At 42.9% G+C, this 21,016-nt stretch overlaps 1 protein-coding gene across 5 annotated transcripts in view; it reads left to right on the forward strand.

The window, feature by feature from the left end:
- The first annotated feature begins 292 nt into the window (after window positions 1–292).
- Window positions 293–21,016, forward strand: part of TEX15 (testis expressed 15, meiosis and synapsis associated) — a 225,256-nt gene continuing 204,532 nt past the window's right edge. Inside the window, exon 1 of one of the 5 annotated variants that reach the window (XM_029602024.1) lies at window positions 293–616. In XM_029602024.1, coding sequence (XP_029457884.1) covers window positions 549–616 — 68 coding nt within the window. In that variant the 5' untranslated portion in view covers window positions 293–548. The remainder of the gene's footprint in view (window positions 617–21,016) is intronic. The other 4 variants (XR_003856818.1, XR_003856822.1, XR_003856819.1 and 1 more) reach the window with 4 other exon arrangements.

Raw genomic sequence — 21,016 nt, forward strand, 5'->3', positions numbered from 1 at the left:
TAATAATTATAATCTATTTAATAAATCTAAATATAATATACAAATTACAAAAGTATTTTAATTCAAATATTTAAAATCAAGTATTTAAATATAAAAACATCGCTGCATATAGCATACATAAAAATATCAAAAAACATTCACTCTACCTCACTCAGAACCATCACATTCACATATACCATTCATAAACCTATTCCATGTCACACTCATAATAATAAAAACAAAATTACAAAGCTATATAATTTAAATTCCTCCTAAATCATATATCATTCATGGAATATCAGATCTTCAATATCTGTTGATGTATAAATGAACGATCTTCTTCCTCAGAGCTACTACTTTTCTACAGTTCTCGACAAAGAATTCTTCATTTTGTCCTGCAAATCAAGGGCTTCCTCAGGGGAATAATTTTCAAAATTATACTTGTGCCAATTTTTGTTTCCAAATCTCTGATGTATATAATAACTCTCCCAATTATGCTTCAGCTCAACTTCTTGTCTTCATCTCAATAGTGAAATACTTATTCAATCCTGCGGTGTGTCCACAACATAATGTTAAACACTGGTAACAGATCGTCAATTGTCAACGGTACCATATTGAGTACATGCACTTTACTCAAGTAAGTGGGCTTTTGAAAATTGCTACAATATATGCCTTTGAATTGACCATAGGATTTACTTGTGTACGTGCACTTTACTCAAGTAAATAGCTTTTGAAAATTGCTACAATAGTAGTAATGTTTACACTCGTAACTCCTTTTGAAAATTACCCCTTCGTGCATTACCCACTGTTTATGCAATTCTTCCATGATAATGTGGTCCTTCATGCACACCCAAAATTTTTACCAAAAATGGTGTCAGCTTTTCACTTGAACCAATAGATAGAGCTTCCCACTTTCTTCTATATAGTTTGCCAAAAAGCATTAATAAAAGGACACAGGAATAATATGAGTGGGAGCACTGAGAGGAGAGGATTACCTTGCTGGTGGCTAGAAAGAATCAGTAAGTTCTGCTATGAGAAATTAAATAAATAAATAAATAAAAGTATTGGGGAGAACTAAACTATTATGGTATATTATTTATTTTATTTATTTATTTAGAGTTTTTCTATACCGGCATTTGTGATTAGAAACCACATCATGCCGGTTTACATACAACAAGGGATGAGAACAAAAAACGGAACATAAACAAGTGCAAAGAGATCAAAAGTTACATTACAACAAGGGTCTTAAAACTGGGAAGAGAGTTAGAATAAGAAAGCCGAGCAGTTAGGATTAAATTATTTACATTATATTGTGAAGTCTCTTATACAAGTTGTATAAGAGACTTCACATTTATATAATTTTATATAATTTATATACATAATTATTTAGTGTGTTCGTGTTTTTTATTTTAAATAGGTAGTCAGAAAGTCAGATAACAAACAGAACTTTGTGTGTTTGTATTTTCCAACTCTCCCACCCCTCTCCCACTCACTCGCAGTGCATCCTTTAATTTATAGGCAAGTGCCACTTTCACACTTAAAATAAAAATTAAAAAAAAAATCAGCCTTTTAACTTTAACTCAGAAATTCCCCATACCTTATCGAAAGTTTGATCATTCCCTTTTAGGTTACTACCAGATATATAGTAAATACACTAATACATTTAAAGGACTCTAATTGTATGCAATCCTACACCCATAGCAACCTAAACCTTAACTAGGAACTGAACAAGTTTAAGATGAAGGCAGCAATCCAGCAGCAGATGACACAAAATTATTCAGAGTAGTTTAATCACAAGTGGATTGTGATACATTGCAGGAGGACCTTGCAAGACTGGAAGATTGAGCATCCAAATAGCAGATGAAATTTAATGTAGACAAGTGTAAGGTGTTGCATATAGGGAAAAATAACCCTTGCTGTAGTTACATGATGTTAGGTACCATATTAGTAGCTACCGCCCAGGAAAAAGATGTAGGCATCATAGTTGATAATACTTTGTGGATAATACTTTAAAATCGTCAATTCAGTGTGCTGCATCAGTCAAAAAAGCAAACAGAATGTTAGGAATTATTAAGAAGGAAATGGTTAACAAAACAGAAAATGTCATAATGCCTCTAAGAACATAAGAAATTACCATACTGGGTCAGACCCAAGGGTCCATCAAAGCCCAGTATCCTGTTTCCAGTAGTGACCAATCCAGGCAACAAGTACCTGGCAAGTACCCTGTATTGCTCCATGGTGAGGCCGCACCTTGAATACTATGTACAATTCTGGTTGCTGCTTCTCAAAAACGATATAGTTGCAATGGAGAAGGTACAGAGAAGGGCAACCAAAATGATAAAGGGCAATGGAACAGCTCCTCTGTAAGGAAAGGCTGAAGAGGTTAGGGCTGTTCAGCTTGGCGAAGAGACGGCTGAGAGGGGATATGATAGAAGTGTTTAAAATAATGAGAGGTCTTGAACAAGTAGATGTGAATTGGTTATTTCACTTTCAGAAAATAGAAGGACTAGGGGGCACTCCATGAAATTAACAGGTAGCACATTTAAAACCAATCAGAGAAAATTCTTTTATACTCAGTGTATAATTAAGCTCTGTAATTTGTTGCCAGAGGATGTGGTTAGTGCAGTTAGTGCAGCTGGGTTTAAGGTTAAATACATAAATTGCTGTTTCGGTAATTAATTAGTGTTGCGAGAGTCGGCCGCGGAGAACAGCAGCCAGACTACCCCATCTACTGGCGCGGTCGACTCCGCCTCCTCGGACCCAGGAGCCTTGCTTCGGCCATGGCCGGCGAGCCCCGCCGCGGTCTCTCTCTTCGGCACTCTCCCCGACGCACCCTGCAGGACAGCACTCCGCCAGTGCCTGCTAGGGCCTGCTTCCTGATCCCCAGCTTCCCAGGTGTGCCTCACCTGACCTGCTCCACAGATCTTTCCATGGCTGCTCTTGTTCCTGTGAGGAATTCCTGTTGCCTTGTTCCTGGTTCCTGTCTCTCGTCTACTCCGTTTCCTGGACCCCTGCCTGCCTGACTAGAGCTACGCCGTCTGCTAAGACCCTTGCCTGCCTAATCACGAGCTACGCAGCCTGCCAAGACCCTTGCCTGCCTGACCACGAGCTACGCTGCCTGCCAAGACCCTTGCCTGCCTGACCACGTGCTACGCAGCCTGCCAAGACGCTTGCCTGCCTGACCACGAGCTACGCTGCCTGCCAAGACCCTTGCCTGCCTGACCACGAGCTACGCCACCTGCCAAGACCCTTGCCTGCCTGACTACGAGATTCACCTGCCTGAGACCCCACGTAAGTTCAACTGGCCCCGGTACCCAAGGGCTCAACCTGCGGGGAATGAGGGCTGGTAGTGGTGAAGTCCCTGCGGGGTCTCAGGTCCACTCTAGTCTCGCCTGGCGTTGGAAGGGTACCTCTGGGGCTCCTCCCCATTGGCTCTCACTTCCGCCGGTCCAAGGATCCACTCTCGTAATAATTAGCAATAGTAGCTTGGGTACTTGCCAGGTACATGTGAGTTGGATTGGCCACTGTTAGAAACAGGATACTGGGCTTGATGGACCCTTGATCTGACCCAGTATGGCATTTCTTATGTTCTTAAGGAACCTTTGGGATCAGCATAAGATCAACAAACATGTTCTTTTAGCAGGCCAGCTCTGAACAGTTTCCACGGAGTCCAGAGCGCTCTGTGCATAGTGATTGAGTAATAATGGAAGAGAGTAAAATACGCATTGTAGAATTCCAAAAATATGACCAATGTACTTCTGTATCCGTACATGCACATCTGATAACCAAGTATTTTGCAAACCAATAAGAGCAGAAAATTTTACAGCTTTGATAGCCTTCTATAAATGAGAAGCTAGAAGACCCAGTGGGCTGTTGTCACGATAAAAATAAGCTAAGGTTTGGGATCTTGCTAGCTACTTGTGATCTGGATTGGCCATTGTTGGAGACAGGATACTGGGTTTGATGGATACTCGGTCTGACCCAGTATGGCAAATACTTATGTTCTTTTGTATATAAAGCAATTAAGGGAGAAGGTCTTGTTTATTTGTTTAATTTGATTCAATTATATATACCCTCTCGATCTTTGTATTTGAAGGATGATGTGTTACTGGTTGTTTCTTTTTGATTGAAACCCATGCCCAGTGCATTCTCTGTAATTGAGCCTACATTATAGAATGCTTTACCATGATATTTGTGTTTACTGCCAGATATTAAATCTTTTCGTAAACAGTTGAAGGTATTTCTGTTTCAAGAAGCTTTTACCAATGTTTTATTGTAACTCAAATTAAGAACATAAGAACATAAATTGCTATACCAGGTCAGACCAAGGGTCCATCAAGCCCAGCATCCTGTTTCCAACAGTGGCCAGTCCAGGCTACAAGTACCTGGCAAGTAACCAAAAACTAAGTATATCTCATGCTACTGATGCTAGTAATAGCAGAGGCCATTCTCTAAGTCAACTTGATTAATAGCAGTTAATGGACTTCTCCTCCAAGAACTTATCCAAATCTTTTTTAAACCCCACTACTAACTGCACTACCCACATCCCCTGGCAACAAATTCCAGAGTTTAATTTTGCGTTGAATGAAAAAGAATTTTCTCCAATTAGTTTTAAATGTGCTACAAGCAGACTTTATAGAGTGCCCCCTAGTCCTTCTATTTTCCGAAAGTGTAAATAACTGATTCACATTTACCTGTTCTAGACTTCTCATGATTTTAAAGACTTCTATCATATCCCCCCTCATACGTCTCTTCTCCAAGCTGAACAGCCCTAACCTCTTTAGTCTTTCCTCATAGGGGAGCAGTTCCATCCCCTTTATCATTTTGGTTGCCCTTCTCTGTGCCTTCCACACATTAAGAAAGGTGGAAAGAAGGCAAAACGATTACCGGCATGGTTAAAAGGGGAGGTGAAAGAAGCTATTTTAGCCAAAAGATCTTCATTCAAAAATTGGAAGAAGGATCCAACAGAAGAAAATAGGATAAAGCATAAACATTGGCAAGTTAAATGTAAGACATTGATAAGACAGGCTAAGAGAGAATTTGAAAAGAAGTTGGCTGTAGAGGCAAAAACTCACAGTAAAAACTTTTTTAAATATATCCGAAGCAGAAAGCCTGTGAGGGAGTCAGTTGGACCGTTAGATGATCGAGGGGTTAAAGGGGCACTTAGAGAAGATAAAGCCATCGCGGAAAGATTAAATGATTTCTTTGCTTCGGTGTTTACTGAAGAGGATGTTGGGGAGGTACCCGTAATGGAGAAGGTTTTCATGGGTAATGATTCAGATGGACTGAATCAAATCACGGTGAACCTAGAAGATGTGGTAGGCCTGATTGACAAACTGAAGAGTAGTAAATCACCTGGACCGGATGGTATACACCCCAGAGTTCTGAAGGAACTAAAAAATGAAATTTCAGACCTATTAGTAAAAATTTGTAACTTATCATTAAAATCATCCATTGTACCTGAAGACTGGAGGATAGCAAATGTAACCCCAATATTTAAAAAGGGCTCCAGGGGCGATCCGGGAAACTACAGACCGGTTAGCCTGACTTCAGTGCCAGGAAAAATAGTGGAAAGTGTTATAAACATCAAAATCACAGAACATATAGAAAGACATGGTTTAATGGAACAAAGTCAGCATGGCTTTACCCAGGGCAAGTCTTGCCTCACAAATCTGCTTCACTTTTTTGAAGGAGTTAATAAACATGTGGATAAAGGTGAACCGGTAGATATAGTATACTTGGATTTTCAGAAGGCGTTTGACAAAGTTCCTCATGAGAGGCTTCTAGGAAAAGTAAAAAGTCATGGGATAAGTGGCGATGTCCTTTCGTGGATTGCAAACTGGCTAAAAGACAGGAAACAGAGAGTAGGATTAAATGGGCAATTTTCTCAGTGGAAGGGAGTGGACAGTGGAGTACCTCAGGGTTCTGTGTTGGGACCCTTACTGTTCAATATATTTATAAATGATCTGGAAAGAAATACGACGAGTGAGATAATCAAATTTGCAGATGACACAAAATTGTGCAGAGTAGTTAAATCACAAGCAGATTGTGATAAATTGCAGGAAGACCTTGTGAGACTGGAAAATTGGGCATCCAAATGGCAGATGAAATTTAATGTGGATAAGTGCAAGGTGATGCATATAGGGAAAAATAACCCATGCTATAATTACACGATGTTGGGTTCCATATTAGGTGCTACAACCCAAGAAAGAGATCTAGGTGTCATAGTGGATAACACATTGAAATCGTCGGTTCAGTGTGCTGCGGCAGTCAAAAAAGCAAACAGAATGTTGGGAATTATTAGAAAAGGAATGATGAATAAAACAGAAAATGTCATAATGCCTCTGTATCGCTCCATGGTGAGACCGCACCTTGAATACTGTGTACAATTCTGGTCGCCGCATCTGAAAAAAGATATAATTGCGATGGAGAAGGTACAGAGAAGGGCTACCAAAATGATAAGGGGAATGGAACAACTCCCCTATGAGGAAAGACTAAAGAGGTTAGGACTTTTCAGCTTGGAGAAGAGACGACTGAGGGGGGATATGATAGAGGTGTTTAAAATCATGAGAGGTCTAGAACGGGTAGATGTGAATCGGTTATTTACTCTTTCGGATAGTAGAAGGACTAGGGGACACTCCATGAAGTTAGCATGGGGCACATTTAAAACTAATCGGAGAAAGTTCTTTTTTACTCAACGCACAATTAAACTCTGGAATTTGTTGCCAGAGAATGTGGTTCGTGCAGTTAGTATAGCTGTGTTTAAAAAAGGATTGGATAAGTTCTTGGAGGAGAAGTCCATTACCTGCTATTAAGTTCACTTAGAGAATAACCACTGCCATTAGCAATGGTTACATGGAATAGACTTAGTTTTTGGGTACTTGCCAGGTTCTTATGGCCTGGATTGGCCACTGTTGGAAACAGGATGCTGGGCTTGATGGACCCTTGGTCTGACCCAGTATGGCATTTTCTTATGTTCTTATGTTCTTAACTATATCTTTCTTGAGATGCGGTGACCAGACTTGTACACAATATTCAAGGTGCGGTCTCAAGGTGGAGCAATACAGAGGCATTATGACATCCTCCGTTTTATTTTCCATTCCCTTCCTAATAATTCCTAACATTCTGTTTGCTTTTTTGACTGCCACAGCACACTGAGCCGACAATTTCAAAGTATTATCCACTATGATGACTAGATCTCTTTCCTGGGCGGTAGCTCCTAATATGGAACCTAACATCGTGTAACTACAGCATGGGTTATTTTTCCCTATATGCATCACCTTGCACTTATCCACATTAAATTTCATCTGCCATTTGGATGCCCAATTTTCCAGTCTCACAAGGTCCTCCTGCAATTTATCACAATCTGCTTGTGATTTAACAACTCTGAATAATTTTGTATCATCCGCAAATTTGATTGCCTCACTTGTATTCCTTTCCAGATCATTTATAACAGACCTGGGCAAGGGGCGGCCCGCGGGCTGAATCCGGCCCGCCTACGGTCTGTGACCGGCCCGCCCACTGCTGAGAGCAGACTGGGAATGAGGCACGCTGCCTTCCCTTGCAGAGGGAAGGCAGCAGTTCATTCTCCACTCCCTCGCCGGAGAATGAACTGTTTTGTTTTTTTTTTACAGCGTCCGGTGGGGGGGAGGGAGTGACTCGAGCGAAGGCACGCTGTCCGATTGGCCAGTGCTGGGCAAACATACCCGTATTTTTCGCTCCATAAGACGCACTTTTTTCCCCCCAAAAGTGGGGGGAAAATGTATGTGCGTCTTATGGAACGAATATTAAAAAAAAAAAAAATCTAACAAACCCCCCCACCCTCCTGACTCCCCCTAGACCTGCCGACTTAATTTACTGCAACCCCCAACCCTCCTGACCCCCCCAAGACCTGCCGACTTAATTTACTGCAACCCCCCCAAGACCTGCCAAACGTCCCTGGTGGTCCAGCTGGGGTCCAGGAGCGGTCCGGAAACGATCTCCTGGGCGTGGGCCGTCGGCTGCCAGTAAACAAAATGGCGCCGACGGCCCTTTGCCCTCATATGTCACTGGGACCGACCGCTGCTATTGGTCGGTCTCAGTGACATAGTGAGGGCAAAGGGCCGTCGGCGCCATTTTGTTTACTGGCAGCCGACGACCGAAGCCCAGGAGATCGTTCCCGGACCGCTCCTGGACCCCAGCTGGACCACCAGGGACGTTTGGCAGGTCTGGGGGGGGGGGTTGTAGTAAATTAAGTCGGCAGGTCTTGGGGGAGTCAGGAGGGTGGGGGGTTGCAGTAAATTAAGTCGACAGGTCTTGGGGGGGTCAGGAGGGTGGGGGGTTGCAGGAAATTAAGTCGGCAGGTCTTGGGGGGGGGTCAGGAGGGTGGGGGTTGTTAAAGGGTTGGGATGGGGTTTTTTTTGGGGGGGAGGTGTTCCCAGAGAAAGAAAAGTTTTCTGATCTGGGGAGTGGACCGAAATGGCCCTCCCCAGACCCGAAAACAAAATGGGGAGGAAAAAAAAAGCTATGCACTCCCCTAATTTGCTCCATAAGACGCCCAGACGCAGAGCCAGTTTAGCACAAATTTATTTTTTTTTAATTTTCCCCCTCTGAATCCTAGGTGCGTCTTATGGAGCGAAAAATACGGTATGTCACAGTTCCGCCTTTCGTGGTCTTTTTTTCAGGGGTCCCCAACCACCGGTCCGCAGACCGGGACCGGGCCGTGGGAGTTTTTTGCCGGTCCGCGGTGCGCGCTCCCGGTCTCTCCCGCTGCCGTTGCCGCTGGGCTGTCAGCACGTTCAAGCCCAGTGGTAACGGCAGCGGTGTTAGAAGCTGTGGCACCCGCGGCTGGCCTTTTCTTCTTCCCGCGCCTGCACCCCCCCCTCCCGTGACCCGGAACAGGAAGTGATACACGGAGCGGTGCGCGGGAAGGAGAAAGAGCCGTGCCGTGTCGGCTGCAGCGTCGGTCCCCGAGCAATTGAAGCAGCCGGTAATCGAGAAAGGAGTCAGCAGCATGAGCCTCCCGCTGCCGATGGGATTCTTCTTTCTTGGCCTGTGGGGGCTGCTGCAGCTCCCATTTGTGCTCGGGGGGAAAGGAAGTGAGTAAGAGAGAGAGTGAGAAGCAGCCAGCCAGCCTGTGTGTGATTGACTGGTCAGAGAGCTGATGTGTGTGTGTATATGAGAGACAATGAAAGTGATTGCTCAGGGAGATGACTGATGTGTATGTGAGAGTGTGAGACATTAGTCAGGGAGGTGACTGATGTGTGTGTGTGTGTGTGAGAGAAAAAGCATGGAAGTGAGAAGTCTGGGTATGTGGGAAAGCATGAGCGTAAGAAGCCTGGAGTTGTGGGAGTGAGAAACCTGGGTGAGTGTGCATGCATGAGAGAGAGAGACTGCTTGGTAAGGTGACTGTGTGTGTGAGAGAAAAAGACTGGTGTGTGTGAATGTGATTCAGGGAATGAGAAGCCTGTGCACGTGGAGAGTGAGCATGGAAATGAGAGAGACTGGTGTGTGTGTAACAGAGAGAAAGTGATTATGGGAATGAGAAGCCTGTGCATGTGAAGAGTGAGCATGGGAGTGAGAAACCTGGGTGTGTGTGAGACACATCATGGGAGGGAGAAGCCTGTATATCTGAAAGAGAACATGGGAGTGAGAGACTGGTGTGTGTGTGTGAGAGAGAGAGACAGAGAAAGTGATTATGAGAGTGAGAAGACCATATATGTAAGTTGAACATGGGAGTGGGAAGCCTGTGTGTGTGTGTGTGTGTGTGTATGGCATGAGAGAAACTGTTCAGGAAGGTGACTGGTGTGTGTGTGCCAAAGACTGTTTGGGAGATGATTGGTGTGTGAGAGACAGAAACTGGTCATGGGGGCATGACTGGTATGGTGTGTGTGTGTGAGACATGGGCACTAAGGAAGAGGACCATAAGTATAGAGCTTAGCCACTACTGCTGCTTCTGGTGTGTGCCACGGCCTGCAGGGAAGGGGAGTAGGAGAGCTGCTGGAGGGGGTAAGTAAAGGTGGCTTTAAGTTTATTTTTCTTGACTGCCATTTTAATTGTGTGATGTCTGCTTTTTTGAAATATTTTATTGGTGTTTGGAGAATGTTTAATAGTTTTTATGAGTTTTTAATTGTTGGATGTTATTCTGTTCATAGCTGTTTTGAAACATTTATTCTGCTTATTAGTATAGTTTTACAATTATTTCTGTGTGGGGATCTATAGTGCTTGCTAGTTCTGTTTTCCTAATAAGAGGTGTATTGGTTTTTATGGCCTGATTTAATATTTGTAGTGTTGCCTTTTCATAGATAGGGTTGCTCCTGTTTGAGTGTATTCCATAATACAGGTGTAACTGTGTGCGGATTAGTTTATGTGCATTACTACAGGTCCTGGGAGTATGTTAGGTCGGTTCTGTGTCTGTTACCGAGATGAGATATTTTGCTAGCATGTAAGCGTTTGTATCTGTCTTATTTGTTGTGTTTTCTCAGAGGACATGCATTGGTGGTAAACTGCTGTCTTTTCATAAGTAGGGCTATTGAGAACTGAGTTAATTATATTAGTCCGGTCCTCTAAAACCATCCCAATTTCTCATGCGGCCCCATGGGAAAATTAATTGCCCACCCCTGATTTATAAATATATTGAAAAGCACGAGTCCTTGTACATTTCCTTGAGGCATTCCACTGTATACCCTTTACCAATGATAAAATTGTCCATTTAATCTTACTCTCTATTTCCTGTCTTTTAACCAGTTTGTAATCCACGAAAGGACATCGCCACCTATCCCATGACTTTTTGCTTTTCTTAGAAGCCTTTCATGAGGAACTTTTGTCAGATGCCTTCTGAAAATCCAATTAAAGTATATCTACTGGTTCACCTATATCTACATGTTACTAACCCCTTCAAAAAAGTGCAGCAGATTTGTGAGGCAAGACTTTATTTGTATTTATTTGTTTAAATAATTTATCTGACTTTGGCCTGGATTTATCAAAATGCGATAAGTATCGCATGCGATAGCAAAAGGGGCGTGTTTTATGCTAATATACAGTTTATCGCAATTTGCACTAATTACCTATGTGAAGAGCTAAGTTGGCGCAAATTGTGATAACATTTTTAGACTTTGTGATAAGTGCCATACCTGTTGTATTTCCTGCATACAACTACTGGGGGACCATTGTTAATGGTCCCCGGGGGGATGGGGGGGAGAGAGAGAGAGAGACTAGCCATAATGTCCTCTCCCAAGATAGGTATTTGTATCCCTATGGGAGGCCCACCTAGTAACTTGAAGTGAGGTTTAGGTATTAAGGTAGGGGGAGGAAGACTAAGAACCAATGTCAGGAAGTATTTCTTCACGGAAAGGGTGGTGGATGCCTGGAATGCCCTTCCGGAGGAAGTGGTGAAGTCTAAAACTGTGAACGACTTCAAAGGGGCGTGGGATAAACACTGTGGATCCATCAAGTCTAAAGGGCGTGAATAAAGTGGAGGCATTCAAACACTGCATGGAGCGGCAGTAGCCACAGAGGCATTCAAACACTGCACGGAGCGGCAGTAGCCACAGAGGCATTCAAACACTGCACGGAGCGGTAGTAGCCACAGAGGCATTCACGGAGCGGGATGCCAGTGGCCAGTAGTTGGTGTTCCACCTTCACGGAGCGGAAGGATGGAGGGCTGCTATTTCCAAAAAAAAATAAATAAAATAAAACAAAAAAAATAAACAGGGGTGGGTAAGAGTATGGGGCAAGGGGGTGGCCTGCTTGTTACAGCGGTTGCTACCCCTAATTGAGCTGGATGTCACTTGGATGCAGATACAGAGCTGCTCTCTAAATTGGGTGGAGGGGAATTAGGGCTGGAGGGTACTGGAAGCCAATAGTAACAGGTGGGAGAGAGAAAAAGGGAAAAAAAAATGGATAAAGTGCGTAGCTTGCTGGAGTTAGGGCTGGAGGGTACTGGAAGCCAATAGTAATAGGTGGGAGAGAGAAAAAGGGGGAAAAAAATGGATAAAGTGCGTAGCTTGCTGGGCAGACTTGATGGGCCGTTTGGTCTTCTTCTGCCGTCATTTCTATGTTTCTATGTTTCTATTCTCGTAGTTATTGGTGAAAATTACTTCTTGTTTAATGCCACTGGTTAATAAGTTTTATTGTAAAGCCCTTTGCTGAATTAATGTTGCTTGTAAACCGAGGTGATGTGCCACACGTGCCGCGGTATATAAAAAAATCTTTAAATAAAATAAATAAATAAATTAAGATAGAGTATAGTTAGGGAGTTAGGGTCCTTAGCCTAGAGCACATATGGTTTCCTTGGATTATCAGACAAAGACATATGCAGTTCACTTTGGTAAATAAGGTTATTTTTGTGTTATTAGATAGTTTAGTTTAATTCAAGATAAATAAATCACAACAACTATCAGGTTAAAAACACTTTAAAAAGTTTAAAGGTACAGCACTCAACTTTAAGGTAAGGTATAATGAGATATCTATTGTGTGTGTTATATGCAAGTGTGTGTTTTTTGATTGAAAATAAAAGATTGCAATGTGTGTTATTGTGAATGTACTTTAAATGGTGACTTTCTCTTGGTAACATGTTACTGAGTAATATGTCAGTACACAGTGAATTATTTTTGAAGAATCAGTAATTTTAATACTTTAGATTTAACATTCTTAAGGTGTTTTCATGTTTGTCTGTCCCTGCGTTTCTGTTTTCATGTCATGTCTATGATCTCTTTTGTTTATATTGGCCAAAATATGTGCTTGTGATCTTAGAATGATAATATATATATATATATATATATATATATCCTAATGTGCTGTAAATACAGCTGGTTTATTAGGGAGATTTTTACTGAAATAAGGACACATGTTGTCCCTTTCTGAAGACAAAGGGCGGCAATTCAGTAAGCTGGCATTTAAATTTCAGATATCACTAAGGATAAAACTAGCAGATGGATGTTATTAAAAACAAACACAATTGATTTCATAGATTTGGTTAAATAGAAAGGGATCTAGGTACAGAGTACGATTGCTTGATTGAACAAACATCCTGTATGAGCATCTGTGTCTATCTAAGTGTGTGTGTATGCCTGATGGTGTTTGTGAGCTGCAGAGGTCTGTGTGATGTGAGATAGTTTAATTCATTACAAGCTGCTTCTGATAATGAATGCTTGAAGTTGCTTTTCAGTATGAATAAATGGACTCTCACTGCAGGGTTCTGATTATATGTTGTTTCTTCTAAAGTCGTGACATCTTTGCATAGTTGGGGTAAATCCATTGATCTTGATAAGCTTGTTACTTGTGGAGGTGAGATGTCCCCTCAAGGTAGCTCCCTTCGTGGATAGCAGCTATTTGGTTGAAGGCAATTCTTACTGGATGGTCTGTATTCTTCCCAGAAAATGAGTTAACATCCAGTTTGGAGAACCTTTTTTATCTCTTTCTTTCTCCCTGTCTGTTTTACTCATTAGGGAGGATGGGTATGGTGAGAACAATAACAGCCACTCTTGCTGATGCTTGCAAATAAAAAAAAAAGACATTTGAATGCAGTCTGCCGGTGACTGTAGGTTATGTGATTACAAAATAGCATTATATGGAGCATCTGGAGTTGCAATATGTGAATAGAGGTCTTTGTGATTGCCCCTCCCTGTCGGGGCTTTTTGGGGAATAAAGTTACAAAGGGGTAACATAGGAAGTAATAAGTAGTATTTCTTGTTCATTTTGAATGTCCTTTGCCTTATGTGTGTCTTATGTGTACTTTTACCATGCTTATTCCATTTAGGTTGCAGGCATCTTCTTTGCTGGATACGTAAAATAAACTAAAATCTTCATATTGGCCACGTGAAGGTTCTTTTTATTCTTTTATTATTACAAAGGTCCTGCATGAATTACCCTTAGAATATAAGAACCCATACCAAGTACCCTGTTGCTATGGCATTGTTACAACACTCTACGAGATCTGAGGTTTATATCTTGTGGTTAGTCATATTAACCAAGACTGAGCATCCAGCAGCTCAACTGCCTGTGGGCTGCCACATCAAAGCCCTGACATTTATGTCATTACATCTGATTAAAGATAGGGAGCAATACCCTGGCATTTACTTTCTGCTTTGTTGTCAAAAGAAAATTCCAGTTTTCTTAGCGTGCAGAGAGACAGATAGACTCAGGACCAGTGGTTTCATGCTCCCCTGCCAGCAGATGGAGACAGAGCAAGCTGATGTCACAGTATATATAGCCCTGCAGTGACCCCAGCCTGCCAGTATTCTCTTCTTTTTAATCATGTTTTTAAATCAAGTTGATTTAAAAACATGATTAAAAACGGGTAACAGAACTGTACTCAACCAACCATAAATGCTGAATTCATATAAGATTCAAGATACCCTAAGCTAGGGACGTCCGATGCAAAGTATCTGCCTAAATGAAGTGTAACAGAATATAATGATTTTCTCTAAAGAAGATTTTTGTGTTCTCATTAAGGTCAACCCTTGCAGTGTCTCTGGTGCCTGAATGCTGAAACAATTTAACTAGCTTATGCTACTGGCATATGAAAGTTCACTAACTCTGATCAACTTTTTAAGCCTGCAGAATATTTAAAAAGAAGAAAAAACACCAGGCCAACATTCTGTTAATAACCCACAGTTATCTGTGTAAAAACATGAGTTTTCCTTTAAGTAAAAAATGTTATCCCAGGACAAGCAGGATGCTAGTCCTCACATATGGGTGACGTCACCGAACGGAGCCCAGGCGGGAAAACTTTCTGTCAAAGTTTCTAGAAACTTTTGACTGGCCCAGTGAGGCCACTGAGCATGTCCAGCATGCTATGATATTCTCTGCCACAGGTGTCTCTCTTCAGTCTTCGTTTTTTCCGCGCTGCTGTTAGCATCGGTTCCGGAGCTGTTGAGAGTTTCTCAACCTTCAATTCGACTTACAAGTCATAGTTTTGATATTCTCTCTCACAGAAAATCTTTCGGGGTCTTTTTCTTACCGGCCGGTAAGTAACCCAGTCTCAAATTTTCTGTTCCGAAAAGTAAAAACTTTTCTCCTCAGTCGAATCGATGGCTGTCGATCGTTAAAATATAAAAATGTCAACGGGATTTAAGAAATGCCCTCGTTGTACCAGGAAAATGTCACCTACAGACCCACACACTGAATGTGTATTATGTCTGGGTGAAAAACATGATGTACATAACTGTCCACAATGCGCGGAGATGATGCTGAAAACCCGGAAAACCAGGCTTGAAAAAATGGAGCATTTATTCAGCCTGCAACTCATACCTTCCCCATCGCAGTCATCGAAGTCGTCTCCGGCTGGAGAGACTAAGCGTATAATTCTTAAAAAACCTCACCCGGGACCGTCGGGGGATCACTCGTCCCCTTCATCGTCCTCGACGTCGACAAAATCAACAGAAAAATCAAAGTCAAAACATCGACACCGGCATTGAAGCCCTTCGTTGTCAGACTCAGCTTCCCAGGAAGCTACGACAGCAAAGCGGGCAAAACATCAGGAGACGTCGGAGTTGTCAACGCCTCGGCCTACCTCGACTCCACTGCCGGCACCAGATCCAACACAAGATATTTCACTGGAACTTGTACCTCAGCCTACGCCACCGCCCTCAACCGCTCTGCTTCCAACGGTTGTGCGGCCGGAATTGTCCGATTTAATCCGACAAGCGGTTTCACAGGCTTTAAAGGATCAACTTTCAGGACCGACTTCACTGTCGATGCCGATGCTTACTGCATCGATGCCGGCAAATTTGCCGATGCCGGTGGTAACATCGATGCCGGAGTCATTCTTGACTCCGGTACAACGAGAATCGACATCGACACCAAAAATAATTACGGCATCGACATCGATATACGCTCAAATCCCATCTCTTCCATTGATACCGATGACATCGATGATACCGCCGTCGACAGTATCGACACCGAGAAGACCAGTTTCTGCAACTCCATCGATGCCACCTATCATTTCATCGATACCACCAGTAGCAGAAGATTCTGATCCTCAGGAGTTAGCACTCCTTCAACGTCTTCTGAAAAAATATCACAATGTCATCGATACAGTTCCAAGGAAACCCACGGATAACATCCCTCCAATGATTTCCATCGATGAACCATTACCTGGATCATCAGGTATTTCTACTAATGTAAGGAAATCCCCAAGAACTCCCTATCAAGACCCAGAGGAAGATGATTCTTGGGATGATCAAAGGTCAAACACCTCTTCTGAGGGATTCATGTCCGAACCCTCACCTCCTGAATCACGGAAAAGATCCCCACCAGAGGACTTATCCTTTTCCAGTTTTGTACAAAACATGGCAGACACAATCCCTTTTAAACTTTCCTCAGAACAAGATTCAAGACAACATACTCTAGAGGTCCTCCAGTTCGTGGACCCACCAAAACAGGTTCTAGCAATCCCTATCCATGAGGTGCTTTTAGACCTACAGCACCGGGTGTGGGAGCACCCATGCACGGTTCCAGCAGTCAACAAACGTGTGGACACTACCTACCTAGTGCAACAGGCACCAGGCTTCCAAAAGACACAGTTACCACATCAATCTGTGGTAGTAGAATCTGCCCAGAAAAAATCCAAAAGGGTACGTCCACACTCCTCAGCTCCTCCAGGGAAGGATCATCACTTTCTAGACTCCCTTGGCAGAAAGGTTTATCAAGGTGCACTTCTATCTTCCAGAATCTCTGCTTATCAACTGTACATGACGCAGTATCAAAGGGATCTCTGGAAGCAAATGGAGGAATTTACAAATTCTCTCCCAGAGCAATTTCAAGAATCTGCACAGGCCATCATTACCAAGGGCCTAGAAGCCGGGAAGCATGAGGTAAGGGCTGCTTATGACAATTTTGACACAGCCTCAAGAACAGCAGCAGCTGGCATTACAGCACGAAGATGGGCCTGGTTGAAAGCATCAGATCTCAGGCCTGAGGTACAGGAGAAGCTTGTGGACCTGCCATGTCTTGGAGATAATTTGTTTGGGGAAAAAGTACAGGACGCTGTCCAACAACTTAAGGATCACACAGAGACCTTAAGACAACTGTCCCAAATACCACAAGAACCAACAACTCAGGCCCCTAGACGTCTTCCTCGACGAGACCCTAGGCGACCATACTACAGACCAAGAAGGTACTACAATCAGCCTGCAAGGGCTAGGCCTTCTAGGCCTACTCAGTGCTCTCAATTCAGGCAACCCAGAACAGCCCGTACTCAACCTCCTCCACAGACTGGTCCGGCGACGGGTTTTTGAACAGCATTCCAGAGAACAGGCCCTCCCTACTAAACCCCAAACAACACATACCAGTGGGAGGAAGAATTTCATATTTCCACTCAAATTGGGAAAAGATGACAACAGCCAATGGGTACTTTCCATTGTAGCTCACGGTTACAAACTAAATTTTCTGTCAATTCCTCCAGAATTTCCACCAACTTCCTGCCCACAACAGAATTCTCAGATAATTCAATTACAAATAGAATTATCTGCCCTTCTGAAAGCCAAGGCCATTCAACCAGTGCCCAACTCACAAAAGGGCAGAGGATTCTACTCCAGATATTTCCTCATTCCAAAGAAAACAGGAGGCCTCCGTCCCATCCTCGACCTCAGAAATCTCAACAAATTTCTAAAGAAAGAAAAGTTCAGGATGGTTTCCCTAGGCACAATGCTCCCACTTCTTCAAACAGGAGATTGGCTCTGTTCTCTGGATCTTCAAGATGCTTATGCTCATATACCAATATTCCCTCCTCATCGCAAATATCTGCGCTTCATGGTGGGCCTTCAACATTTCCAATACAGAGTACTGCCATTCAGTCTAGCATCTGCTCCCAGAGTATTCAGAAAATGCTTGGCAGTAATAACAGCACATTTACACAAGGAAGGTATACATCTGTTCCCATACCTGGACGATTGGCTCATCAGAAGCCAATCTCAACAAGGAGCAATACAGTCTCTCAACCAAACAATTGCTCTACTACGCTCCATGGGATTTCTCATCAATTATCCAAAATCACATCTAATTCCAACCCATCTGCTTCAATTCATAGGAGCAGATTTGAACACCAACCTCTCGAAAGCTTTTCTACCAGAAAATCGAGCAAGCACGCTTTCTCTACTGGCAAACTCGATTTGTTCCAGGAAACAAGTGACAGCTCATCAGTTCCTGACCTTACTAGGCCACATGGCATCCACAGTTCATGTAACTCCCATGGCACGGTTAGCCATGAGATTCACCCAATGGACTTTAAAATCACAATGGATACAAGCCATTCAACCACTACACTCTCCAATTCAAGTAACCCACCAACTACGCTCTTCCCTACTATGGTGAGTAAACAAGGACAATTTGTGCAAGGGCCTACCCTTTCAACAACCAGTTCCACAGATAACTTTAACTACAGATGCATCCACCTTGGGTTGGGGAGCTCATATAGGGAATCTCCAAACACAAGGAACTTGGACAAAGCTAGAAGCAACATTTATTTATTTATTTAGGTTTTTTATATACCGGCATTCAAGACAGCAGTCTCATCATGCTGGTTCACATAAATCGGGAGTGCATAATAAACTTTAAACTAGAACTATGGTGTGGAAAAAAGCAGTTACATGTAACAAAGGTGGATAGAACTGGGCGAAGAGGGAAAAGAAAGGACAGGTTAATAATGGCTAACGATAGTTACAGATAGTTAACATTGAAGTAGCTGATGTTTATGTATAGATGTTGAGATGTTTCATTTCATTTCAGATCAATTTCTTGGAGCTTCGAGCTATACGATATGCTCTGCATGCTTTCAAGGACTGCCTTATAAACAAAACTGTTCTGATCCAAACAGACAACCCAGTAGCCATGTGATACATCAACAAGCAAGGAGGGACAGGCTCGTACCTCCTTTGTCAGGAGGCAGCTCAGATTTGGGTTTGGGCCCTGAACAACTCCATGTTTCTCAAGGCAACTTATCTGGCAGGCATTCACAATGTGTTGGCGGACAGACTCTGTCGTCAATTCCAACCACACGAATGGTCCCTGGATCCTGCAGTAGCAACCAGGATATTTCAACGTTGGGGTCAACCAACAGTAGACCTCTTTGCATCGAATCTGAACCACAAAGTGGACAACTACTGTTTTCTGTACAACCTGAACAACAGGCCAACCAAGGATGCTTTTGCTCACCCTTGGAACTCAGGCCTACTCTACGCGTATCCTCCAATACCGCTCATAACCAAAACTCTAGTGAAGCTACAACAGGACAAGGGAACCATGATACTCATAGCCCCATATTGGCCTCGACAAGTATGGTTTCCCACACTTCAAGACCTCTCAGTCAGAGATCCCATTCGCCTGGGAGTAGCTCCCACTCTCATAACTCAGGATCAGGGTCGGTTGCGCCATCCCAACCTCCAGTCCCTATCACTGACAGCTTGGATGTTGAAAGCTTAATCTTACAACCACTCAATCTTTCATCTGCTATTTCCCAAGTGCTTATAGCTTCACGTAAACCTTCCACACGGAAAAACTATGCTTTCAAATGGAAAAGGTTCACTTCGTGGTGCAAGCAAAACATCAATCCTTTCACTTGCCCTACAACGTCTTTACTAGACTACTTGTACCATCTTTCAGAATCTGGTCTACAGACTTCATCTGTAAGAGTACACTTAAGTGCAATTTCAGCTTACCATAATCAGGTGACAGATGCACCTATCTCTACACAACCTCTTGTCAGCAGATTTATGAGAGGTTTAACTCACCTCATACCACCAATTAGACACCCAGTCACGCAGTGGGATCTAAATTTGGTTTTATCTAGACTCATGCGTTCTCCTTTTGAACCCATAGATTCCAGTGATTTAAAATTCCTTACATGGAAGACCATCTTCCTCATAGCCATTACATCAGCTAGAAGGGTTAGTGAGTTACAAGCACTTGTCACATATGAACCCTACACTAAGTTCTTACATGACAGAGTGCTCCTCCGTACACATCCAAAATTCCTCCCTAAGATAGTCACGGAATTTCACTTAAATCAATCTATAGTGTTACCCACATTCTTTCCAAGGCCTCACTCTCACCAAGGAGAGAGGGCCTTGCACACCTTGGATTGCAAGCGTACTTTGTCTTTCTACTTAAACCGCACTGCAGTACACAGGAAATCCAATCAACTCTTTGTTTCCTATGACCCAAACAAACCAGGGGAAGCAGTGGGTAAACATACTCTATCCAATTGGCTTGCAGATTGCATACAATTTTGTTATGAACAAGCAGGCCTTCCTCTCCAAGGGCGAGTAAAAGCACACTCAGTAAGGGCAATGTCAACTTCAATAGCACATTATCGTTCAGTACCAATACTTGACATATGTAAAGCAGCAACATGGAGTTCTCTTCACACTTTTGCAGCTCATTACTGCTTGGACAAGCAAGGAAGACAAGATTCAGCTTACGGACAATCTGTCTTAAAGAACTTGTTTCCAGCTTAAACCCAACTCCTTCTACATCCAGTATTCTATAATCTTCGGCTGACTCATTTCAGCAACAATATTACACTATCAAATGACTCAGCCTCTAGCTTGCTAATCACCCATATGTGAGGACTAGCATCCTGCTTGTCCTGGGATAAAGCAAAATTGCTTACCTTGTAATAGGTGTTATCCCAGGACAGCAGGATGTAGTCCTCACAGAACCCACCCGCCACCCTGCGGAGTTCGGCCTTCTACCTTTATTATTCTATTTGCTAAAGCTTTTGCTACATACGAGACTGAAGAGAGACACCTGTGGCAGAGAATATCATAGCATGCTGGGCATGCTCAGTGGCCTCACTGGGCCAGTCAAAAGTTTCTAGAAACTTTGACAGAAAGTTTTCCCGCCTGGGCTCCGTTCGGTGACGTCACCCATATGTGAGGACTACATCCTGCTGTCCTGGGATAACACCTATTACAAGGTAAGCAATTTTGCTTTTTGTCATATGACACAGTCATGTAATTTGTGGCATTTTCTCTCCTTTGGATAGGAAGGCAAATGATTTTAAAGTCATTTGCCAAACCTATCCTCAAGAACCTTGGTTGATCAGTTTTTTTAGGCT

This window comes from Rhinatrema bivittatum, chromosome 1 (genome assembly GCF_901001135.1).
Source record: "Rhinatrema bivittatum chromosome 1, aRhiBiv1.1, whole genome shotgun sequence".
Lineage (NCBI taxonomy): Eukaryota > Metazoa > Chordata > Amphibia > Gymnophiona > Rhinatrematidae > Rhinatrema > Rhinatrema bivittatum.